Here is a 26496-nt window from a genome sequence, read left to right as displayed (position 1 = left end):
TAAGTTTGTTGTTGTTTTGTTTGTTTTGAGACAGATGCTCATTCTGTCACCCAGGCTGGAGTGCAGTGGCATAGTCTTGGCTAACTGCAATCTCTCCCTCCCAGGTTCAAGCAATTCTCCCAGCTCAGCCTCCCAAGTAGCTGGGGCTACAGGCACGTGCCACCACATCCAGTTAATTTTTGTATTTTTTAGTAGAGATAGGGTTTCCTCTTGTTGACCAGGCTGGTCTTGAACTCCTGACCTCAAGTGTTATTTGCCTGCCTTGATCTCTCAAAGTGCTAGGATTATAGGTGTGAGCCTCAGTGCCCAACCAATTATGTTAGTCTTAAAATTCAATTATTTTGCCACTGATTTATATGGTTTTAGAGGCATTTTTTATTCCATTTCTGTCTGGTCTTTATTTTGCCTTGAAAACTTGATATTTTTTTTTACACATTTTCTCTATCCTGTATCAATCCTACCTTCATTCCCCCAAATCTCACTACCAAATACCTTATATGTAGTTTTGCTTTCTAGCAGATCTATGCACAGTAACTCAAATACCCTTATATGCTCTTTGGTGTTTATTTAACAGGTTCAGGGATGATATTGGCCTGGGCTGAGAAACACTGCTTATAAGCTTGAAATATTAATTGGGTTTATTTTCTTTTGCAATTCCTAGATAGAAGAGCGAGCAGAATTTTTGAATAAGTCTGTGCAGAAAAGGTAAATATGGTTGATGGTTCAGTTGAACTAATCAGCTAGCATATGTATGGGAAGATTCTCTCTCATATTTTTATATGTATGTGTTTACTTTTTTAGCAGTGGTGTCAAATCGACCCATCAAGCAGCAGTAGTCTCCAAGATTGACAGCAGACTGGAGCAGTATACTAGTGCAATTGAGGTGAGAATTGTCCTCAGCGTTATGATCCCACTGAACAGAAATAGATTCTGACTACATAGAAGATCATAAAAACACTTAGGACAATAATCAAGTCCAATAGCCCTAGGAGTGTTAGAATTTTTTTTTGTTTTTTTTTGTTTTTTTTTGAGATGGAATCTCACTCTGTTGCCCAGGCTGCAGTGCAGTGGCAAACTCGGCTCACGGCAACCTCCGCCTCCCAGGGTCAAGCAATTCTTCTGCCTCAACCTCCCAAGTAGCTGGGATTACAGGGGCCCACCACCACACTTGGCTAATTTTTGTATTTTTAGTAGAGACAGAGTTTTACCCTGTTGGCCAGGCTGGTCTCGAACTCCTGACCTCAAGTGATCCACCCACCTTGGCGTCCCAAAGCCGAATGTGAGCGATCACACCCGGCCCCTGATAGTGTTAGATTTATTACACTTTGAAATTCTAAGTTCTAAGAAATACAGTAATAAAGATAAATTTTAGAGGAGTTTTAAATAAATTACTTTCTACTTTCAGCCTGAATATTGTTTAATGAAAACGTCCCAAAGCCGAATGATTTATTACACTTTGAAATTCTAAGTTCTAAGAAATATAGTAATAAAGATAAATTTTAGAAGAGTTTTAAATAAATTACTTTCTACTTTCAGCCTGAATATTGTTTAATGAAAACGGTTTTTTTTAAACAAATGGGTTTATTGGTATTTTTTTTATATATATATGTTCTTTTTTGTTTTTGTTTTTGTTTTTGAGGCGGAGTTTTACTCTTTTTGCCCAGGCTGGAGTACAATGGCGCCATCTCGGCTCACTGCAACCTCCACCTCCCGGATTCAAGCGATTCTCCTGCCTCAGGCTCCTGAGTAGCTGTCATTATAGGTGCCCACGACCACGCCCAGCTAATTTTTGTTTGTTTGTTTGTATTTTTAGTAGAGACAGAGTTTTGCCATATTGGCCAGGCTGGTCTCAAACTCCTGACCTCAGGTGATATGCCCTCCTCAGCCTCCCAAAATGATGGGGTTACAGGCATGAGCCACCGTGCCCGGCCAGTATTTAACTATATTTTTTATACATTCACATGTATATTTTCAATATCCCTAATTCCTTATAAAATATGTTCCCATATGTGGTTTGAATAGGTCTCTCACAATCTTACTTAATCCTCTGTTTATAAAAACCTTTTATTATCAAATAAAAATAGTATAATGTAATATAAAGATGATAGCCAACCCAAGTTTAATCATCATCAATTTCAAACTGATTGTTTTCTATTTGAAGGACACAGTTTTATGTGTCTATCTACTCCACCTTTTTTCCCCCACCCAACTGACCTGGGGGTTTTATTCTATTTGGAAATGTGTATTTCCCAATACCAAAGCGCCAAGAAGGAAGGTGTCATTGATCAAGATGTGATCCTGCTTTTTTCTCCTTCGTGTAGACTTTAGTCAATGGTTTTAGCCTCTTGCACATCAGAGCACCTCCTATGAAGTAATTGGATCAGTTTGATTTGATTTTTTCTTCTTCTTTATATTGTAGAGTGGAGATACACATATAATAGTTTACAGATGATATGAGGGAATAAGAAAGAGAGGCATCCGGTGATTTATCAAAGGAATAGTCAAGTCCTAACACTAAAGATGTGATTTACAAGACTAAATGTCCACTAAAATATAAAACAGGTTGCAGATCTTTATTTTCTGTGATTGAGTTGGTCATAGCACTAATAGGTGTAATGAAACCAAGACTGGAGCTTTAAACTTTGCATAGTCCAGTGAGATCATTCTTTATGCCATGGCCCCTCATAATGGTACCACTCATCCTGGCTGTGCCTTCTTGAACATAGGCACAGGCCACAGGGCAGGACTGGAGGAGAAACTCGAGCCATTTGGGGTATGGCCTTCATTACTGCTGGCAGAGTGTCTTGAATACACTTCTTTCTTACTTACATTCATTCTTTCCTCCTTCTAATATATTTCCCATGCAGGGGTATCTCAGTCTTTCCATCTTTCAGCACTTTCCTGCCTCAGGACTTTTGCACATGCTGTTACCTCTGCATGGAATGGAGTTTGCTGCTCCTGTTTACTTCGCCACTTTCAAGTCTTCTGTCAGATCTGGTTTAAAATGTCACTTCCTCAGAGTAACCTTCTTTGCACCCCCAAACTAAGTACTGCCCCCTGATTGTGTGCCATGCTTTATGGCACATCATTATTTTTCATAGCACTTAGCACAATGTGAAATAAATACTTGTATAACTAGTTACTATCTTTCCTTTCTATTAAAATATAAGCCCACTGCAGCTGTCTTCTTGTTTTCTGTTTGTTTGTTTTTTGTATTTTATTGATTTATTTATTTATTTTGACACGGAGTTTCGCTCTTGTTGCCCAAGCTGGAGTGCAATGGTGCGATCTCGGCTCACTGCAACCTCTGCATTCCAGGTTCAAGCGATTCTCCTGCCTCAGCCTCCCAACTGTCTTGTTTTGAGCACCATTGTATCCCCAGAGCCTAGCAAAGTGCCCTTCATACAGTAGGCATTTAAGAAGTATTGTTGAGGCCAGGTGTGGTGACTCATGCCTGTAGTCACAGCACTTTGGGAGGCCAAGGCAGGAGGATCCCTTGAGCCCAGGAATTCGAAACCAGCGTGGGCAACATAGGGACTATGCCTGGCTAATTTTTTCATTTTTTTCTCTACAAAATAGAGGCCTGTGGTTCCAGCTACTCGGGAAGCTGAAGTGGGAGGATCACTTGAGCCCTGGAGGTTGTGACTGTAGTGAGCCTTGATTGTGCCACTGCACTCCAGCCTGGGTGACAGAGCAAGACCCTGTCTCAAAAAAAAAAAAAAAAGTATCTGTTGAAGAAACAAAGTAGAATATCAATTTCACAATAAATGGTGTCCAACAAAAAGCATATTTCATTTTTGAAAGATCCTCTGATCTAGCTGTGATGGTTTATTTTGAGGGACATATGTCATCAGGATAAAGTTTTACAACAGAAATTATCACTCTCATTTTTGGTGAAGGTGTTTACACAACGAATTTTTAAGATGATAATGTTGAGGAAGACAAACTCCCTGTAATTTTATGAGAACAAACTTCCCAGCACCAATCCTAAAAATAACTCACAAATTTCAGGGAACAAAAAGCTCAAAACCTACAAAGCCGGCAGCCTCGGATCTTCCTGTTCCTGCTGAAGGGGTACGCAATATCAAGAGTATGTGGGAGAAAGGGAATGTGTTTTCATCCCCCACTGCAGCAGGCACACCAAATAAGGTAAGCGTCTGATTTTTGTCTTTTAAGTGTAGAGGGGCACATGTTTTTTGCATGTTGATTGTGATTTGGGAATCACACTAGTAAATAATAAAAGCAGCGAAGAAGGTGCAATTTGTATTTTGTTTTGCAATGACCACAAAAGCAAGCTCAGAGAGAGTGTGTTCCTGAGGTTGCATGATGTACTAAGCCTCGGCCATCGTACTCCAAATAAAGTGCCTGAGCTGAAACGTCCACCCTTGAAGTTGGAGTGGGGCGAGTTACAAGGGAAAGAAAACCAGATGACATATTCTGTAAATATCAAGTGTTAAGGTTTATGGTTATGTGAAATTACACTTACTGATATTTTGAATTTGCTTTGAAAATTCCTTCCCAGGTAAAGTTAACTTCATTCTCTAATATTTTGGATGATTGTCCCTTTGTAGGAAACTGCTGGCTTGAAGGTAGGGGTTTCTAGCCGCATCAATGAATGGCTAACTAAAACCCCAGATGGAAACAAGTCACCTGCTCCCAAACCTTCTGTAAGTACGTTCAGGTTTTTCTGAGTTTCTTTGATCTCCCAGCTTCTATCAGCGGAAGAAAACAAGCAGTTGTTCTGTTTACCTAGGAATGGCAGTGCTCCTGTTCTTTGCTTTCCCGGATGAATAACAAACGGGAAAGTGTTCAGATTTACAGCTCTTCTAAGAAGCTGCATCGCAGTTACTCAGAGGGTAAAATGGAACCAAATAATCACCTCTACACCCTAACTGAGAGAAGGAATCAGCTAGAATATTGAGGCAGTTCGAATTTAGACCCTTTACTCGTCTATTTGTTTAGCTTCTATTCTATAGATTCTAGATAGAAGTTTGAAAATGAAAGGTCAAATCATTTTGGATAGTTCTTTGTCAAGAGCACCCCTAAACTTATTCCCAAAAGAATATGTATGTTGCCTATTGGGAACCCATATGTTTCAATTTCCCTAGTTTTTATAACTTGGCACAAAAATGCAGTTATTGGGTAGTTGTTGAAATAATTGGTCTAATTGTGTTGTCAGCACCTCCTCAGGAAAGTCATAAAACTGGAAACTAGAAAAACTGGTTATGAATGATGTTTTTGAGAATTTAAAATTTTCTTAATTTATTAAGTGCAGCTATCTTACTAAAGATAACATTTCTTTTCACCTTTTTCGTTGAATGTATATGACAATTGCCTGGCATTTGTCATTATAATAAGAAAAAGTATCAAGCTCCCCACTGTATATTGCTGAGCTTTCGCTGTTAAGTTGGTTTTATAGCTTTGTTGGTGCTCAAGGGAGCTGAGAGTCCACTGTCATAATCCTACATTCTAGAGGAAGAAGAAAAACTTTCCAATCCTAGGCCTCTGTGCATTTAATTGCATCCATTGGCTCCATGCCATTTAATTGCATTTGTTGGCTCCACATATAATATCCAAAGTCACTGACTTTTGTCACTTTCCAATTTAAAAAGGAAGAAATGGAAATGTTTGCAAATCCTTCTTGGACACAACTCTTTGAACCATTTAATTAATATACACCCCGAGATTCTTTGCATAAAGGCTCACAGGAGGTATAAACTAATGTCAACCCAATTTACAATTAGAAAATCTTTACACACTGAAAAAAGCAACTTTTCCTCCCCTTCTCAATAGGTACAAGAATGGGGGTTTATAAAAGGATACAGTTGAGGCAAGAGCCTAGACCCAAAAGTTATGTGCTCTTTAGTGCCTCAAGTTTTCCAAGCATCTCTGGTAACATAAGGAGTAGAAATTATTTTCAAAACCAAAATGAAGCCATGGCAGTGTACATAAGTTTTGTGGTTCCATACCAGTGATTATTAACCCTTTTTGAATTATGAACCCCTTTAAAACCTAATGAAATTTAAGGACCCTCTCCCCCAAATATACATATAAAAACCAAGGCAGTCAATGGACCTACTGAGGAACTCTCAAGATAGTAAGTAAGGAGAGAAAGATCTATGTTTCCCTCTTTGATAAGTATGGAATATTTGGAGGAGATGCTAATTTTTGCACGTTTATGATATTTGCAATCTTTCATTTTTGTAGCAGATTATACTCAAAACATTGATCCAGAACTTGCCCCCTATTCTTTTATCGGCACTTGAACTTGTAAACTTAAAAGTTTACCATCATCTGTGTGACATCCTAATGAGGTTAAAAATATAAAATTCACTTATTATTTTGATAGGTATAACTGTATCCAGGTTTCCACAACAAAACAAAACAAAACATACACCATGTTCTGGGGTTACTGACAGCCTCCTAAAAAAAAAAAATATTGCAGAGAAATTACAAAATCATTGCCTGCTTTACCTATTTATTAGTATGTGACTTGCTAGATCACCCCCTAGAGGGTGGAGAAGAAAAGGAAAGAAGAACATGGCAGTTAGTATAGATTTTAGTGACATCCTTCTTCCCATTAGATTTTGGAGACTGGCATGGCTTCCCGAATGAAAACCAGATGGAAGAAAGTTCTATGAAATCAATGTTGTAAATACACCAGATTGCTACTGGGATGTCCCTTGCTATTTATGGGTAGAATTTATAAGATTTCAGTGTAACTTTGTAACTGCAATTCAATTCTGAGTATGTCTGTTTTAGCTGGTTTGTCTATTCTTTGTGTCTAAACTACATGTTACACAGCAATTAAAAAGCTAATTTGTCTTTCTTTTTGTTTAAAAAAAAAAAAAACCCAACAATGTCTTTCTCAGCTGATCTTCTGTTCCTCACTTTTTGGTCTCTGGTTGATTGGAAACCTGCTTCTCCTGCCTTCATTTCTCCCTCTTCTTCCGGAGTGGGTCTTTCTCTAAAATGTAGTCTGGTCAGGTAATTCCATTTATATTTCCCCTTTGATTTAAAATGCCAACTTATAACTCGGATGTTAATATTTTCTTAAAAGGACTCTTTAAACTCTTTAAGTGATCTTGAAAGATTCATCGGCAGGATTTATGGGAAGTGCAATCCATTTTCTTAGGTAGAAGAACATGCATGAGAAGGAAAAATATTTGTCTCATGTGAGTCAAATAAACAAAGCGATAATAGCTGCTTTCCAGAGCTTCCCTCAGCATGTTCCTAATTATAGTTTCCAAAATGTTAAAACAGTCTTCCAGACAGTTTGGCAACTTCCACCTACGCTGGCAAATGTAGTGGAATTCTACAAAAATAATCTGATTTGTTGCTTAATGGCTCCAAGTTAAATAGGTGTAACTCTCTAATAGAATATCAGGAATTCATGCCACAGAGGAAATCCAGAAACTCAGTAAGGTTTAGGCAAATCTGAAATGCTTCACATGGTATCATTTAACTATGCATTTTCGGTATTACAATCTCAATACTATCTATTAGAAATATGTCCATTTAGATCAGTGTCCATGGGTAAATGCAATTGCTGTTAGCTTTGCCTTCCTCCTGAGAAAAGGGTTTGCCAAAATAAGCATTACTATTTCAGTAAAACACATTTATTTTCTACACACTACCTTTTGCCAAGTACTAACATAAGCAAATGCTGGGAGAAAAGTAAATTGAAACAGAAATTTGGTTCCTTATCCAAATGAAATTAATTATGAGGTAGTAAATAAAGACTCTAAGCTATATAACTGTTATCGATCATATTTTAGTGTTTCCATCCCAAGATTTCCACATGTTCTTACACATGTCATCAACTGTCATCTTCTCGCATGGGTTCAATTTGTGATGAATGTTTATATTTGCGGGGTTCTACTGATCCACTTCTGAATTACCCAGTTGCCCCTCAGGAGACACAAAATGATTTTAGGGTGAGGGAGGTGCTGCTAGAAACGGGACTTTGTGGCCAGGCACAGTGGCTCACGCCTATAATCCCAGCACTTTCAGAGGCTGAGGCGGGCAGATCATGAGGTCACGAGATCGAGACCATCCTGGCTAACATGGTGAAACCCTGTCTCTACTAAAAATACAAACATTAGCTGAGCATGGTGGCTTGTGCCTGTAATCCCAGCTACTCGGGAGGCTGAGGCAGGAGAATTGCTTGAACCCAGGAGTCAGAGGTTGCAGTGAGCCGAGATCATGCCACTGCACTCCAGCCTCGGCGACAGAGCAAGACTCTGTCTCAAAAAAGAAAAAGAAGAAAGAAAAGTGACTTTGTTTGGGCTACCCGGCAGCGGATCCCAAGATAGTGATTCCAGAGCAAGTTGTTTACATGGAGGTGAAGAAAACACTACAGGGTGTGAGGTTGGGAGAAGGCAGCCCGCAAAGAAGGTGTTATTAAGCAAGTCCCCACATGGGCTGTTAAACCTTAATCCCACGGAGGAAATCCTGGAAGCCACCAGATAACACATACTTCAGAGTTACCCAAGCTGAGGCGAGTGAGCCTGAGAAATAATATTGCACCAACATTCCCCAGCCAGCCATTGAGGACTGCTCCTGGAGATGTTATAATAACTCTCTGAACTTTCCAGCCTGCCTCCTGGGCAGGCAAAACGGGCATCTGTACCCAGAGAAAGTCCCTAGGCAGAGAAATGCCATGTGGGCAGTTGGCAGTCAGGCTGGTGTGCACTAAAGTAGTAAGGGCTGGGGGAAAAGAGGTGAGTACTAATTGAGTTCATCTGTGATTCAGGAAATGTTTATCAAACCCCAAATTAGTTATTTTTAAATAACCTATGATCTGTTCACTTGTAAGAGTGCAGAAATTTAAAATGAGGCTACATTATTTTAAACATGCTCCTGTTTCACTTTTACTGATCAATAAACAGTAAGTCCTTGGTAAAGGGCAAGGACCCAGAGGCTATAGTTCCAGCCCATTCTCATATCGTAAGACATGTCACGGTCTATATAAAATCAAACAACAGCTAACCCCATCTCTAGTAAAAATACAAAGAAATTAGCCAGGCATGGTGGCACACACCTGTAATACCAGCTACTCAAGAGGCTGAGGCAGGAGAATCACTTGAAACCCAGTAGACGGAGGTTGCAGTGAGCCAAGATCACGCCACTGCACTCCAGCCTGGGCGACAGAGTGAGACTCTGTCTCAAAAAAAAAAAAAAAAAAAAATCAAACAACAGCTGATGGTCCTTTCAATTCCATTTCAGATCACTGGGGTAAAGTGTATTAAACAACAAATTGATTCAAATAAACAATAGATGTGGCCATTTATTTAGAGCTGGCTGGAAAATATAAATGGCCACCTATCGATGTTTTTCTGCTTTCTCTTTATCAGGACTTGAGACCAGGAGATGTATCCAGCAAGCGGAACCTCTGGGAAAAGCAATCTGTGGATAAGGTCACTTCCCCCACTAAGGTAATCCATTGGGAGGACTAATATTTCGGAGGTTTGTTTTCCCGATGTATGCTGTAGTATGATGTCCTGGAGTCAGATGAGAAATATCGCTGACCTACCGATCTTTGCCTGCACACTCATCAGTGTCTAAAAGACCAGTACATAACACAGTGAAAGGAAAAGTGCATTGCAAGTTTGTCAGTCATACAACATCAACAGCCCAAATCCATGGAATGGTTCTCAGTAAGACATCCTCAGTACACCACAGTGGTAGGAACGTTGGCAGCAGAAGCCTGTATGGGATACTATGGTCTATGTTTCCTTACAACGTCCCAGCTTGGTGCCACAGTCATTTAAAGATCACTTGGGGAAAACATCTGTCTCCCTGAGTGTTTCCAAAACTGCTTTCTGGAACCATTTTAGATTATATTGCCACTGCCAGCAGCCTAAGACTCAGGGTTGCTATGGCAAAAAAATTAAAAGAATATTCAAGAGTAAGGCAACCATTTAATACCCTATGAAAATGAATGGCTAAGAATGACTGGGCTCCTCTTCCTTTTAGTCTTCTGGTCAAAGGATATGGTCATTCTTCAGAAAGGAGGCTCTGAAGAACATCTAAATGATGCTCAGACTGCAAATGGGACCCTTTGTGTACAATGAGCTCATTCAACTCCCAACTGTAGCCTTTCCCCATTTCAAGTAATAGACCTAGTCTTCTTCAATAAAAAGAAAATTAAAAAGGAAGAAACTGGAGACGGACAATAAGCAAGGTTAGAACAGGCTGCTTATGGGCTGATTTAAACAGAAGCACTTCTTAAGCAAACTCAGGACTAAAGAGTGCATCAAAGTGCGCAACTAGAGAATCACTACAATTCACTGCAGTGAGAGAATTACCTTCCCTTTCCTACTTTCTACATGTTCTTAGTTCTGGTGCAGCTACCTAAACATATTACCCCACCTTCACTATTAGCTACGCATTGCGCTTTTATTCCATTGAAATTCACTAGCCTTTCTAAGTCATTGCTACACATATGAAAAGTGCCTGCTGGTAATTATCACATTGCAAACTACTAGCGCTAAGTGAGCACCCCACTGTATGCTAGACAATCTTCTGCCTTCTTACCCTCCATTATTTCATTTGATCCTCCAGTCACCACGTGAGGTAAGTAGTGTATCATTCTCATTTTGCAGCTGAGAAAAATGAGGCACTGAAAGATGAAGTAACTTTCTCAAAGTCACACAGTGAATAAGTAGCATAGCCTGCATTGATACTCCAGCAGTCTGATCCAAGCCTGCATTTTAACCATTATACATGGTACTTTCTTTTAGGATGCTATTCAGGAGAAAATGTATAGTTGTCAATTCCTTCTATAATTTTCTCTTGGTGGCAGGGGAGAAAAGAACTTTTTTTTGTTATTTTTTAAACAAAGAATGAGCTTGTTGACCTAAGCCTTTATGACCACTCTAGCCTATTCTATTAGTGCATTGCAGGTTTGTCAGCCATGCGGTGTAAGTAGCACAAACCCATGGAAAGGTTCCCAGGAAGACATTCTCCATACACCACCGTGTGTCCCAGAATGAGTCCCTGAAAAGGGGATGCCAGCTGGCTATAGACCATCGTCACCAGTATAATGAAGTCTCTCTGGATAACATTCCTCCTAGCCAGAGCTCTGGAAAGTAGAACAAAGATGATGTGAAATGGTCAGACTCAGAGACCACCACTCACATACAAACATGAATGGTACTCCCTGGAGTTATGTAGCACTAGTTATGTAGGCAGTACAAGGTAGGAGGGTGACAGTGTGAGTTTTCACATGCCACTAACCTCTTTCTACACTAGTAATAATATAACCACCAGACGCAGAACTGAGTTTATGAGGTAGCAGATTAGGTAGCTCTTTTGCTCCAAAATGTCAAACTCATTTCTTGTTACTCAGTCATTCCTTAGAAATGAATACAATGAACACCCTTGAAAATTTGAATTCACAACACTTTAAGATTTCTTAATAGCTTGGCAAAAAATTTTAGCAACTAGCTGAGGGGGAGAGAATGGTATAAGAATAGGACTACAGGTGAGGTAAGTCTTGTGGGGTAGGGGTGTAAGAATAGGAGGGAGAAAATAGAGATTGCTAGATTAAAAATGGGAGAAAACTAAAGATAAACATCCTCCTTCACCATCATACATTGATGTGGCCCTCACTGAGCTATTCAGTCGCTTGTGCCTGTTCTAGAATACACACTAGATTTTTGGCTCTTATGGTAGAGTTTAAAAATGAAAAAAACAAAGCAACTTACTTGACTCTAAATGCTATGAGCAAGGCGAAAGGTTAAGATAGGAAAAGAGAACATAAAGGAGAAAGGAAGAGGGAAGTGAAAAAAATCAGAAGGAAGGATAAAATAAAAGAAGATCCAGCCGGGCGCAGTGGCTCACAACTGTAATCCCAGCACTTTGGGAGGTTGAGGCAGGCAGATCACTAGAGGTCAGGAGTTCAAGATTAGCCTGGCCAACATATGGGAAACCTCGTCTTTACCAAAAATACAAAACTTAGCCAGGCATGGTGGTGCACGCCTGTAATCCCCAGCTACTCAGGAGGCTGAGATGGGAGAATTGCTTGAACCTGGGAGGCAGAGGTTGCAGTGAGCTGAGATCACACCACTGCACTCCAGCCTGGGTGACAGAGCAAGATTCTGTCTCAAAAAAATAAAAAAAGTAAAATAAAAGATCATATTTGAATGGAATGCCAGTAATAATCCTCCCTTTCATAAATATTTATTCCTGCCATACTTTTATTCCTTTTTCTTCAGACTCTAAAAACTGTCTGCCTGAAACACTGCAGGCTGTCAGTTTCACACTGCAAGCTGTCAATTTCAACTTCTCTTCTCTTGGCAGGTTTGAGACAGTTCAAGAAAGAACCCAAGCTCAAGACGCGGGACGAGCTCAGTTGTAGAGGGCAAATTTGCTCTGTTTTGTATTTATGTTGATTTACTAAATTGGGTTCATTTTCTTTTATTTTTCAATATCCCAATAAACCCATGTATATTATCACTATATTTAATAATCACAGTCTAGAGATGTTCATGGTAAAAGTACTGCCTTTGCACAGGAGCCTGTTTCTAAAGAAACCCATGCTGTGAAATAGAGACTTTTCTACTGATCATCGTAACTCTGTGTCTGAACAGTGATACCAACCACATCTGAAGTCAACAGAAGATCCAAGTTTAAAATTGCCTGCGGAATGTGTGCAGTATCTAGAAAAATGAACCGTAGTTTTTGTTTTTTTAAATACAGAAGTCATGTTGTTTCTGCACTTTATAATAAAGCATGGAAGAAATTATCTTAGTAGGCAATTGTAACACTTTTTGAAAGTAACCCATTTCAGATTTGAAATACTGCAGTAATGGTTGTCTTTAAAAAAAAAAAAAAAAAAAAAAAAAGGAAATGTACTGTTAAGGTATTACTTTTTTTCATGCTGATGATTCATATCTAAATTACATTATTATGTTAGCTGACAGTGGTACTGATTTTTTAGGTTGGTTGTTTTGTGGATTTCTTTAGTAGTGATAGTAGCCTGAACCACATTTTAGATAACTCATGTATGTATGTAATGTGCATACACATATACAAACACACTAATGGTAGAATGCTTTTTTATGTGCTAGACTATTATATTTAGTAGTATGTCATTGTAACTAGCCAATATCACAGCTTTTGAAAAATTAAAGAATCACAATATTATATTAATATTTCATATTTGCCAATAGAAACATGGCAGATAGGTATCAATATGTTTTCAATGCCTGATGACCTATAAGAAGAAAGTATTGAAAAGAAGAGAGATTAGAAGTGTCACAAGGAGTTGAAATTTTCTAAAAGACATAGTATTTAGTTTATAATTAAATGCATTCTTGAAGTCCAGTGTGAATTTTATTAATGCTATCATCTCGACCAAGCTCAAAGCCTACTTATTAGAAACAATGAAGTTCACAATAGGTCATAAGGTCTCTTCCTTTTCTAAAATTGAAACACAAGAAATTTAGTGCCAATATTGTACAGACTGAAATTCCATGAGTCTCACAAAGACTACCTTTGGCTAAATGTCTGCAAGCAGAGAAGTAAAGTGAGCAAAATCCAGTGTTGAGGAGTCATGACAGTACTTTGATCTTTATATACTCTGAAACATTTCTTTAAATTAAACTTTTCTACCTTTATTTGTCATTGGTACTTGTAGTAAGTTGACAATGTGGTGAAATTTCAAAATTATATGTAACTTCTACTAGTTTTACTTTCTCCCCCAAGTCTTTTTTAACTCATGATTTTTACACACACAATCCAGATCTTATTATAGCCTCTAAGTCTTTATTCTTCACAGTAGATAATGAAAGAGCCCTCCAGTGTCTTGGCAAAAATGTTCTGGTATAGCTGGATATGTACAGTGGAGTTATATAAACTCATACCTCAGTGGACTTAACCAAAATTGTGTTAGTCTCAATTCCTACCACACTGAGGAAGCCTCCCAAATAACTATTTTCTTATCTGCAGTATTCCTTCAGAAGAGCTAATCAGGGCAGGGCTGGCATGAGAAGTGACCCCTGCGTTACAAAGTCTATCTTCCTCAGAAGTTTGTCAAGAGCAGTTGAATATTCTAGCTTTAGCAAACCTAGGCCAAAGGAAGGAAAGCCATGAAGAATGCAGAAGTCAAACACTCATGACAGAGTAGGCACAAGTCTACAATAAGCTAAATCAGAATTTACAAATACAAACGTCCCAGGTAGCATTGACTCCCATCATTGGAGTGAAATGGATCAAAGTTTGAATTAAGGCCTATGGTGAGGTAACATTGCTTTGCTGTACTTTTGAACAAGAGCTTCTCCTGATCACTGTTATATATTTTTCTAGAAAATCTAAAGTTCAGAAGAGAATGTATCACTGCTGACTTTTATTCCAATATTTGGATGGAGTTAAGTTTTAGGGTAGAATTTTGTTCAGTTTGGATTTAATCTTTTGAAAAGTAAATTCCTTGTTTACTGGTTTGACTATAATTCTCTGTTATCTTTATGAGGTAAAACTGCAAGCTGACTAGCATGTTCTGTGAATCTGCCATTCCTAAAACTTTTATAAACACTTCATATTTTTCACTGATAATTGATCGCTCCAATAAACATATATTGTGAAAATGCATCCACAATAAATGGAATTCCTTCCTGCAAAATGTCTTTGCCTCACTTATTTTTATGTACAATATTGATAGTGAGAGGTGTGTCTATTGTAATAAAGATTATGGCACAGTAAAACCTATATTTCAGGTTGAGTCTTGGTTTCACTCTTTAAAGAAGAAAAGCATTTTCATATTTTTAAATTATCTAACGAAATACAGAAAATTGGTCTTATGTTGACAACTGACCAAACATGTATGGAAAAGGTTGAAGAGGAATTTTGCAAATCCTTCCTAAAAGAAACTATCGTCCGGGCACAGTGGCTCACGCCTGTAATCCCAGCACTTTGGGAGGCAGGAGGATTGCTTGAGCCCGGAAGTTCAAGACCTGTAGGGTCCAGCCCCACAAGGTCAGTGGGTTTTTCTCCCCGTGTGTGGAGATGAGAGATTGTAGAAATAAAGACACAAGACAAAGAGATAAAAAAAAAAAAGACAGCTGGGCCCGGGGGACCACTACCACCAAGACGCGGAGATGGGTAGTGGCCCCGAATGCCAGGCTGCACTGATATTTATCGGACACAAGACAAAGGGGCAGGGTAAGGAGTGTGAGCCATCTCCAATGATAGGTAAGGTCACGTGGGTCACGTGTCCACTGGACAGAGGGCCCTTCCCTGCCTGGTAGCCGAGGCAGAGAGAAAGAAAGGAGAGAGAGAGAGACAGCTTACGCCATTATTTCTGCATATCGGAGACTTTTAACTTTCACTAATTTGCTATTGTAATCTAAAAGGCAGAGCCAGGTGTACAGATTGGAACATGAAGGCGGACTAGGAGCGTGACCACTGAACCACAGCATCACAGGGAGAGGGTTAGGCCTCCGGATAACTGCGGGCGGGCCTGACTGATGTCAGACCCTCCACAAGAGGTGGAGGAGTAGAGTCTTCTCTATTCTCCAGGGAAAGGCAGACTCCCTTTCCCGGTCTGCTAAGTAGCGGATGTTTTTCCTTAACACTGACGCTACCACTAGACCACGGTCTGCTTGGCAACGGGCATCTCCCCAGAGCTGGCGTTACCGCTAGACCAAGGAGCCCTCTGGTGGCCCTGCCCGGGAATAACAGAAGGCTCGCACTGCTGTCTTCTGGTCACTTCTCACTATGTCTCCTCAACTCCTATCTCTGTATGGCCTGGTTTTTTCTAGGTTATAATTGTCGAGCAAGGATTATTATAATATTGGAGTAAAGAGTAATTGCTAAAAACTAATGATTAATGATATTCATATAGAATCATATCTATGATCTATGTCTAATATAACTTATTTTATATATTTTATTATACTGGAACAGCTCGTGTCCTCGATCTCTTGCCTTGGCACCTGGGTTGCTTGCCACCCACAAAGACCAGCCCAGGCAACATAGCAAGATCCCTTTCTGTACAAAGTAATTTAAAAGCCAGGCATGGTGACATACACCTGTAGTCCCAGATACTCGGGAGCCTGAGGCAGGAGGATCACTTGAGCCCAGGAGGTCGAGGCCACAGTGAGCCCTGATAGCACCACTGTGCTCCAGCCTAGGTGACAAAGTAAGATCCTGTCTCAAAAAAAAGTAACTATCGATTGTCCCTCCATCGTCCTTCTCATTGCCAATGTTGTCACATACCAGCCCTCTGGCTCCTAAGATGGGCAGTACTGTTTTCTCAAAGGTAGTGTCTCTTATATAGAAACACCCATTTAATATAAACCATTCATTTGTAGAATACTTACTACTTGAAAGGCACTGGTGATTACATGGGAATCCAAAGTTATTTTTTCATGGTAATTTTGCATATTTATGTAGCACTAATTGGTCTGAAATCTGAAGTTCTCATAAAGGTTTTAAACTGTGAGTTCGAAGCTCCTGAACAGTTCCCTCAACCCTGCCTACAAGATTGACACAATTAACTAAGTTACTATAAAAAAAATAGTATTTTTATTTCTGTGTCCTAACAAGAAGTGTGATAAGTATAGACAATAATATAGTTGTTATCAAAATCGATTTGCAAAATTAAGCAATGGAAAGAATGCAATCTGTAATACCAATACCAAACTGGTAAGATTAGAGGTGAATGGAAATTAATTTTACAATATGTATATCCAGGATAAGAGCTTGAAAACATACTAGTGTCTTCTGTGATGTCAAAACAGGTCTGTATTAAAGGTTTTTTCCTACCTTTGCTTGTATGTATGCTCCAAGTGGAAGAATGGATAAGAAAAAAAGATCTCAATCCTAAATTTGTGTTCTTCCATTGGCATTAGCAGATAACTAACAAGGTCTTGATTTTAGTACAGTGTCTATTTATGTCAAGTCTATTAATTATGTCCTAATATTCTATATCCTACTGATTTTTTCCTTATCTGTTACTGAGAAAGGAAAGTGAAAAAGCTCCCACTATGATTATGGATTTGTCTATCTCTCCTTGTAATTCTGTTAATTTTGCTTTCCATATTTTAAGGTTATTTTTAGGTGAGATATTCAATTCACTAGGAAGATATAATAATTCTAAATCTTTAGCTAAAGATCACTATGAAGTGACCATCTATTTGTGCAAAAGTTATTTGCCTTAAAGTTATTTTTTTCTATTCTTAAAATTACTATGGTGGCTTTCTTTTGACTAGGGCTTGCATCATATTATTTTTTCCATCCCTTAAATTTCATTTATATCCTTTAGTCTTAGATACGTGTCTTTAACAATAATCACATGGTTTGGGTTTTAATCCAATCTGGTGATCTCTGAGTTTCAACGGGAATATTTAGTCCTTTCATATTTAATGTAATTACTGATCTCTTTGTATTTAATAGTATCCTAGCTATGCACCACCTGTACTATATGACTTTTTCTTTCTTGTTCATGCCGGGGCTGCTGCTGCCTCAGAGCATATGCTGATCTACAAGTGGCAGCTGAGAGGCTGAGCTAGATCTTTGGAAATACAATTGGGCTAGAGGAAAAAAAGTCAGAATCTGCTAACTGCCAAGAATGAGGGCTAGGTAAACTACTTCTAGCTTTGGTTGGGTCTTCAGAGAGCTGCCTCCTAAAACTAAGGTGAATTTAAAGTTATCTGGTCTTCACACAGATTGCCACCTAGCTCCACTCTGTGGAACAATTCTAGTATTCTCACAAGGAAATAAATGATCAATGGTAAAGGTGAGAAAAGTTACAAAATACTGAGTAACAATTCAAGAATTTAAGAGATAAAGTATCACAAGGCTCTAGCACATAACTGTCAAAGAATTATGTAGTATATACTTGTCAACATTTAGAGGGAAGAGAGAATACATCAGCCTGGGGTAATCAAAGAAGAAAAATATTTGCCTGAACGTTTTTTATACCCCCAGAAGTGTACGCAGTACCACTACACATAACAGTGCTTGGTAAGCGATAAGATGATTTCATGAGCAACTCAGTTTATAAACTTTGCTAGATGTGCTGCTGTCAATTTCTGTTAAGTTTCTAGAGTTATAAGAGGTTAGTTTTGTGACATTTTGTATTACTAAATTTATAGTTCATGTATCAACTCAGCCCTGAATCTCAGCTCCATAAAGAACACTGGCTTCTTACATCACTCTAATGCCAGTTGTTGTTGTTGTTTTGAGATGGAGCCTTGCTCTGTTGCCCAGGCTGGAGTGCAGTGGCACCATCTCAGCTCCCTGCACTGCAACCTCCGCCTCCCAGGTTCAAGTGATTCTTCTGCCTCAGCCTCCTGAGTAGCTTGGACTACAGGTACGTGCCACCACACCCAGCTAAATTTCGTATTTTTAGTAGAGATGGGGTTTCACCATGTTGGCCAGGCTGGTCTTGAACTCCTGACCTCAAGTGATCTGCCCACCTCGGCTTCCCAAAGTGCTGAGATTACAGGCATGAGCCATCACACCTGGCCTCCAATGCAGATTTAATAGCAGAGTTTTGCCATGACATGCTCTTAGTAGTGATGGCTTTTACTATCTTGAAATAGGATTTTCAAAAAATGTTTCATTAAAATAGATTTTGGAAGGCCCAAGGGGTCATTTCTACCTGGATAAGGAACCTTAATTCAATCTTCTCTTACTGAATATACCAAAAATTATGCAAAAGTACCACAATCCTACAGAACACACGATTAGTTTCTTAACCAGTTTTCAACCTTACCTAGCACTCTTTCATTCTAACATGCTTTTATTAGAATAATGAAATGCTATCTTGTATATGTCTAGTTCCTGCTGTATTAGTCAGGGTTCTCTAGAGGGACACACTAATGGAATAGTTTATATAAAATCTATAAAGGGGAGTTTTTTAAGTATTAACTCACATGATCACAAGGTCCCACAATAGGCCATCTGCAGGCTGAGCAGCAAGGAGAGCCAGTCTGAGTTCCAAAACTGACGAACTTGGAGTCCGATGCTTGAGGGCAGGAAGCATCCAGCATGGAAGAAAGATGTAGGCTGGGAGTCTAGGCCAGTCTCTCTTTTCACATTTTTCTGCCTGCTTATATTTTCGCCATGCTGGCAGCTGATTAGATTGTCCCCACCCAGATATTAAGGGTGGGTCTGCCTTTCCCAGACCACTGACTCAAATGCTAATTTCTTTTAGCAACACCCTCACAGATACACCCAGGATCAATAGTTTGTATCCATCAATCCAATCAAGTTGACATTCAGTATTAACCATCACACCTGCCAACATTAGTAACACGGGTGCTTTGAGGTTTTTTCAAATTACAGAAATTAGTTATCAAGTTCACTAGGGTTTCTCAACTAGGGTCTCACAGACCACACTTTAAAAACCACTTCCCCATGTCTTGAGGAGAATGGTGGCTCTAACCTGCTCCCTGATGTAACGTGTAAGTGGTAAGTGCTTAGAACTTATATGTTACTCACCCAATCCTCACAACCCTACAAGACAGGCACTACTGTACTGTCCCCCCTTGACAGGTAAACAAATTGAATCAAAGAGAATTTAAAAACTTGCCCACAGTCATATGGCTAAATGGCAGAATATTTGACCCAAGGCAGTTGGCTCCTGAGTCATTCAGGACATAGGCATGAGCAAGGACTTCATGACTAAAACACCAAAAGCAATGGCAACAAAAGCCAAACTAGACAAATGGGATCTAAAGAGCCTCTGCAGAGCAAAAAAAGAAAAAAAAAACCACCATCAGAGTGAACAGGCAACCTATGGAACAGGAGAAAAATTTTGCCATCTACCCATCTGACAAAGGGCTAATATCCAGAATCTACAAAGAACTTAAATTTATATGAAAAAATCAACCCCATCAAAAAGTGGGTGAAGGATATGAACAGACATTTCTCAAAAGAAGACATTTATGCAGACAACAGACACATGAAAAAAATGCTCATCATCACTGGCCATCAGAGAAATGCAAATCAAAACCACAATGAGATACCATCTCACACCCGTTAGAATAGCGATCATTAAAAAGTCAGGAAACAACAGGTGTTGGAGAGGATGTGGAGAAATAGGAACACTTTTACACTGTTGGTGGGACTGTAAACTAGTTCAACCATTGTGGAAGAAAGTGTGGCAATTCCTCAAGGATCTAGAACGAGAAATACCATTTGACCCAGCCGTCCTCTTACTGGGTATATACCCAAGGGTTATAAATCATGCTACTATAAAAACACATGCACACGTATGTTTATTGCAGCAATATTCACAATAGCAAAGACTTGGAATCAACCCAAATGTCCATCAATGATAGACTGGATTAAGAAAATGTGGCACATGTACACCATGGAATACTATGCAGCCATAAAAAAGAATGAGTTCATGTCCTTTGTAGGGACATGGATGAAGCTGGAAACCATCATTCTGAGCAAACTATTGCAAGGACAGAAAACCAAACACTGCATGTTCTCACTCATAGGTGGGAACTGAACAATGAGAACACTTGGACACTGGGGGAGGAACATCAAACACTGGGGCCTATCGGGAGGTGGTGGGAGAGGGGAGGGATGGCATTAAGAAAAATACCTATTGTAAATGATGAGTTAATGGGTGCAGCACACCAACATGGCACATGTATACATGTGTAACAAACCTGCACGTTGTGCACATGTACCCTAAAACTTAAAGTATAATTTTAAAAAATGAACTTCTTAATGCCAAATCGAATGCCAAATACCAGAATCAAATCTCAAATATCAAAATGATACTGTTTTAGTAACTGAAAAGTTACCAACTCTAGCCAACATGCCCTGAGCTGGAAAGGGAATTTCACCATTGCACAGTTAGGGCAGATTTTGGCGGAAGGAAAAGACAATTTCATGTTTTTTGTCATGAGATTTCACTCAGAGTCTGGGAAACTATTCGTTCTCTTTTGAGATGATTTATCCTATCTATTATCGGTTGAGCAGGCAGGGGGCATTCTTACTAACTCATTTCCAAACACTAAGGGCAATGATAGCTTCACCGTAGCCCCCAAATACAGACAATTAATTCTGCCGATGACAGAGTAACTAGAAAAGACACCATCAAGTGAATGACGCTTGAGCTGAGTGTTGGTTAGTTGACTGGCTGAGACAGGTCTCAAGATCTGAGCTTGGAAACAGTTTAAGAGGTTTGGCCCTGTACTAGGTCATCCTAGACCCAGATAGTATGAAGAAGGCCAAGATAATTACTAGACTATCCCAGGCTTCCCAGGCCCTCCTATGGCTTCCTCAGTCGAATTACAAGACCTCTAAGATCATAGACTACTGAGTTCTATGATGTCATAAGTAACTGTTTGCCGTAGTCACTTCATATATTCATTTAAGCCTCTCTCAATTGTCAACCTAAATAACAGAGACAGGCTCTCTAAAAGACGTTTATTTGGGAATGGAACATTGCAAATCGGAATATGCATGTCATAGTAAACTATGTGTATAGTCAGGGAGGTAAAGGAAGATAAAGATTTTTAAAAGAAAATAAGAGGAAGATTACATACTGGCTTTTAAAATGATTATCCTTAGCCACAAAGATCAATAACAAGAGTGATGCCAGTCTGAGGTTAGCCAGGCAGTTGCTGAGCAGCTGTCCTTGTAGAAGTATCTTTTCTGTAAGGTTGTGATGGCCCTCGTGTAAGGTTGTGGTTGTTACGGAGTCTTTTTCATTATCAAGCACACAAATGTGAAGACTCTTCTTTCATGGCCTTCTCCAGCTCTGTTTGTCAGTTTTCTTTCATGACTCTATTTTGATTCTGATCCAAATGATATAGTTACACAAAATTATACTCCTAACACAACTTACCTTTGGCCATCCTGCTAAAACGAACTTTCTTCCCGATTCCCACACAAGTAATTGTGCTTTTTGGCACAGTTGGCACTTAAAGAGTTTTGGTTGTCTTTTCCTCTTTTCTTACTCTATTTTTTATTATACTGCCTTTTAGACTGCAGTCTTAGATCAAACTCAAAAAAAAAAAAAAGAGGAGAAAAAGTTGCCACAAGGGTAAAGCTGCCTTCCCAAAAGGCAGAAGCTGGCAATAGAAGGAGCATGTCCAGTAACCTTCTTTGGTGACATCACAAGGAAGGGGAACAAAAATTCAGACAAAGTCCTTGGTAGAAGTTTATTCTAGGCCTTACTTCCACATGAACTTAAAGACAAATTATTTCATTTCCAGTACATATTACTGTCTTGAATAGGAGAGTAAGTTAAAAAGGAAGAGTTAAAAAAAAAAAAAAAAAAAAAAAAAGTGGATGCTTAAGCAAACCATTTCAATTTTACTTGGGCAAGTAAAAAATCCCTGTGAAGTCTCTTACCTTAAAATGATACTGATTCCAGCTAAGCTTCGGCTAAATAGTACTGCCTAGTATACAGCTGATCCCTGAAAAACATGAGTTTGAACTATGTGAGTCCAAGTATACAGGGATTTTCTTCCACCTCTGCCACCCTTGAGACAGCAACTCCATTACACTCTAACCTGGGTGACAGAGCTGTCTTTAAAAAGAAAAAAAATGTTAATAACCCCTCCTCTTCCTCTTCCTCAGCCTACTCAATGTGAAGACAAGGATGAAGACCATTACGATGACTTACATTTAATGAATAGTAAATATACTCTCTTCCTTATAACTTTCTTAATAACATTTCATCTTACTTTATTGTAAGAACACAATACATAATACATATAACATACAAAATATGTGCTAATCGACTGTTTATGTCATCAGTAAGAGTTCCAGTCAACAGTAGGTTCTCAGTAGTTAAGTTTCTGGGGAGTCAAAAGTTATACGCAGATTTTCAGCTATGTAGAGGATGATACCCCTAACCCCCAAGTTGTTCAAGGCTCAACTGCAGTTCATAACACAGACTTCTCAGTCTATGTACTTGCTGCTTACCCTGCCTGGCAGAGTCTCCCCATAAGACATCCTGTGGTTCATCCCTCTGCTCAAATACTCCCTGGCCAGAGAGGCCTTCCCTGGCCATTCCATCTAAAAGAGCAACCCTAGCAAGGCCCCCCACCCCCAGCACCCCCTATTCTCTTTTTTCCCCCTACTTGATTTCTCTTCATAGCTGTTATCGTCTGAGTGATATCATTTTTATTATCATCATTGGTTTATTTGTTTACTCCCACCAGAATGTAACCTCCACAATAAATGTCTGGTTTTTTTCCTTGCAGTAGTGAACTGTCCCTAGTAGGCAGCAACCATCCTGTAAATTTGTTACACCAAGGCATGAGGATCCCTTGGGACCAGTAGTTTGAGCCTGCAGTGAGCTATGATTGTGCCACTACACTCCAACCTGGGTGACAGAGCTGTCTTTAAAAAGAAAAAAAATTGTTAATAAAATAATGAATGAATATCATTTTCAAAGTTTTGCCAAATTCCTAAGATTTTGGCCAGGAATGGTGACTCATGTCTGTAATCCCAGTACTTTGGGAGGCTGAGGTAGGCAGATCACTTGACACCAGGAATTCGAGACCAGCCTGGCCAACATGGTGAAACCACATCTCTACTAAAAAATGCAAAAATTAGTGGTGCCTGTAGTCCCAGCTAGTCGGGAGGCATGAGAATCACCTGAACCCTAAAGGCGGAGGTTGCAATGAGCTGAGATCGCACCACAGCACTCCAGCCTGGGCAACAGAAAAAGTGAGATTCTGTCTCAAAAAAAAAAAAAAAAACCCTAAAGTTTTAAAATTATGCACTAAGACCATTTTTCTTCCCATGGATTACTTGATATGTGATAATATAACTATTTGGACTAAAAATCATGAAACTTAAGTCTCTCAGCTCTGCCATTAATTTCTTGTGTAACCTGGTTAGATCACTTCTCAGTTTTACCTTGTGCAGCTGACATCCTATGGCTTACAGCCATGACTAAAACCCAACAGAAAAACAGATTACATATATAAAGATTTCTCTGTGCATGTCACTTTTAGTGACTTATGTATGGCTAAAACAAGGTTCAACTATAAGAGCGACTTTTCAAGAGGTTGATCTAAGATATACTCTATTAATATTCTCTGTCCAAGGTCTAACCTGGAAGGTTCAGACTTTTAAACTGCTGACCTCAAAACACCTATTTTCAGAAACTTACAAAATACAAAGAAATTATATTAACCCATTTCCATGCTTAAGCCATAGTGCTTTGCCCTTTATTCTACTTTCAAATTTGTTGCCATTCATTATCTCCATTTCTACATTATCACGAATCTCATGGCATATAATGCTTTGTGAAAAGTGTTTATTTACATTCTTATATCACCAAAATCTAGACTTTTTTTCAGCTGTACTTGGAAAACTGTTCCAAATAGATTACATTACCCAGCAGAGCTAAAAATGAGGGAAAAAATCAATATGGGATGTTCATGAATAACGTCTGTTAATTAAATGAGACTACATATAGTGATTTGCAGTGATCAGGAAAACAGTGTTAAACATGCTAGCTGACGATTGCTATAAAGAATCTCTGAGCTGATAATTTTTGAGAATTCACCCTAGTTCATCTATGACTCTCCATGTAGTATTTAAGGAGAAAAGCCTCATTTTCCGAATTGAATAAAGAGAATTAATCACACAACTGTGTAGAATGGAACTCAGTCTGTATAAAAATCAAGACGAACGTACTTTTTAATATTCTAACATCTCCAAGGCGTAGTTTCAAGTACTGTACCCAAGAAGTCCAGGTAATTAATTTGTTCATTGTTACACTGTTAAAAGTCAGGTGGGCTCCAAAGCGCAGTCCTAACCAGCATGCCTCCTCTAAGGCAACAGTCAAGATGCAGACTTCGACTAGGAATTATTAGCTGTCTGGCCTTCCACGCTCCTAAATTCTTCCGACAGACCCCAACGCCTCCCCGACATCCTCTCTGACCGCCCTGCTCCCCACCCCAAGTTCCCGGCACGTTCTGGGCTCCGACTTCCCGGGGCCAAAATCTGCGCAGGCTCCTTTCCTCCGCACTGGTTGTAGGTGATCTCCGAGGGCTGCTCAAAGTCTCGCGAGGGCGGACCCGTTGCCTGGTGACGAGAGTTGGGGGCGTGGCTGGGGCTGCGGATCTCCAGTAGTGGCATTCCTTCTAGCGGCTGGACCCTGGGTTCTCCGCTAGATCCCAAGATATTGTCCCCGCACGGAAGCGACGACTGGCCTGACAAGAGGACTCGGCCAGGATCTAGGTGCCGGCCCCAACGGTACGGTGAGGTAGGCAGAAGGAAGGCGGGGCGCCCCCTGCGGGAAGCGAGCGCGCCCCAGAAAATGAGCGCCTCCCCACACCCTGGTGGCCAGGAGTGAGTGCGGGAAGGAACTCGGCCGCCTAGAGTTGTGGCCTCATCCTAGAGTTGTGGCCTCATGCTGCCTCCCGCCAAAAACGCCTTGGTACTGTCGGGACGCGGCTGAGCGTGGATGCGTCCGCACCTGCCCTCCTCTGCAGTGGTGGAAGACACCCGCGGAGCGCCGGTGAATAAGGGCCTTCTCCTGAGGCCAGAGCTGTATCCGCAGCAGGTCAGCGCTTCGTGTGCACCTGTAAGGAATGGAATTTACGCCAGTCGGGTTTTCCAAATGTGGAGTTGTGATGCCCAGGCAAAAACTTCAGTTTCTTAGGACTGAAGGTGTCATCTATGAGACAGTCGGCTCCGTGGCATTGGCAGTGATTTGCCATAAAGCTTGAACTTAACTTATATGTAGTCCACGCTGCAAAACACGCTTTCTGTAGAGAGGGGCGTAAACCAATAGATTTGCAATTGTCGAGTCCTTTGGTCTCTCAAGAACGATGGGAACTTGACAAGAAATTTCGATTATTCCCTGGTCTTAATATTAACCACATGGGAAGATACATAGAATGGTAGTGGTCATTACCAATACAACCTTCTAGTAGCTATTTAGATTTCTAAGAATAAGAATAATATAAATGAATATTAGAACAGAATCTACAGAATGATAATCAAAATGTAAAGTCTTGTCACTTGAACTTTTGGTCAAGTGAAAATCAAGGAGAAAACTTAAAATTATATTGCTACATTTCACAAAGTGACTAATTTTTAAAATTCATTATCTTTTAATGCCTCAGTATCATTCTGAACTTGCTGTGTAGTATTCAATTGTAAATATAATAAAATGTGAATGATTTGGCTGTATACTCTGGAAATTCCTTTTAATTAAATGATTTACTTGATTTGTCTTTTATTGTGGTGGTTGTCTCTTATAGTCGTGGAAAATTCCTTTAAATCTCTGAAATTGAAGGTGTTATTAGTTGTACTGTAGTTTTTAGAGAAGACTGTTGTGACTGTTAAATACAATTGAATATATTTTTGAGTACTCATTTAATGTAGTAAACACAGCTTGAAAAGAAAAGCTGTCAAATAATTTCCTTAGAAATTGTTTTACAGCCTACCCGTGTATTACAAGAAATCTCAAGTCAAACACTGGAAGAGATGTCAGAAGATTCAGAAAAGGAAGACTATTCAGACAGAACAATCAGTGATGAAGATGAATCG

The 26496-nt window shown here is 39.6% G+C and overlaps 2 protein-coding genes and 1 long non-coding RNA gene across 31 annotated transcripts in view; 2 read left to right on the top strand and 1 right to left on the bottom strand.

Moving 5' to 3' along the window:
- Positions 1-14626, top strand: part of CALD1 (caldesmon 1) — a 233865-nt gene extending 219239 nt beyond the window's left edge. For 5 of the 10 annotated variants that reach the window (XR_001901230.3, XR_001901229.3, XR_004183419.1 and 2 more), the window contains 7 exons: positions 662-705; positions 802-883; positions 4012-4149; positions 4572-4667; positions 6873-6987; positions 9357-9437; positions 12307-14626. Coding sequence is in view for 4 of the 10 variants with exons in the window: in XM_017957180.3 (XP_017812669.2) it covers positions 662-705; positions 802-883; positions 4012-4149; positions 4572-4667; positions 9357-9437; positions 12307-12312 (447 nt within the window). In the remaining 6 variants the exon portion in view is untranslated. The remainder of the gene's footprint in view (positions 1-661; positions 706-801; positions 884-4011; positions 4150-4571; positions 4668-6872; positions 6988-9356; positions 9438-12306) is intronic. The other 5 variants (XM_017957180.3, XM_009203902.3, XM_009203904.3 and 2 more) reach the window with 3 other exon arrangements.
- Positions 1-25009, bottom strand: part of LOC110742911 — a 26869-nt gene extending 1860 nt beyond the window's left edge. The window contains exons 1-2 of the long non-coding RNA XR_002521195.2: positions 24634-25009; positions 22330-22394 (exon numbers count right to left, since the gene is read on the bottom strand). This is a non-coding gene — a long non-coding RNA (uncharacterized LOC110742911). The remainder of the gene's footprint in view (positions 1-22329; positions 22395-24633) is intronic.
- AGBL3 (ATP/GTP binding protein like 3) overlaps positions 24999-26496 on the top strand; it is a 148624-nt gene continuing 147126 nt past the window's right edge. For 16 of the 20 annotated variants that reach the window (XM_021936293.2, XM_021936286.2, XM_031665902.1 and 13 more), the window contains exons 1-2: positions 25009-25504; positions 26389-26496. In XM_021936293.2, the coding sequence (XP_021791985.2) occupies positions 25406-25504; positions 26389-26496 (207 nt within the window). In that variant the 5' untranslated portion in view covers positions 25009-25405. The other 4 variants (XM_021936288.2, XM_021936295.2, XM_021936287.2 and 1 more) reach the window with 4 other exon arrangements.

This window comes from Papio anubis, chromosome 4, assembly GCF_008728515.1.
Source record: "Papio anubis isolate 15944 chromosome 4, Panubis1.0, whole genome shotgun sequence".
NCBI classification, from domain to species: domain Eukaryota; kingdom Metazoa; phylum Chordata; class Mammalia; order Primates; family Cercopithecidae; genus Papio; species Papio anubis.
The sequence above is the reverse complement of the archived record's forward strand: the minus strand, read 5'-3'. Positions and strand labels throughout refer to the sequence as shown.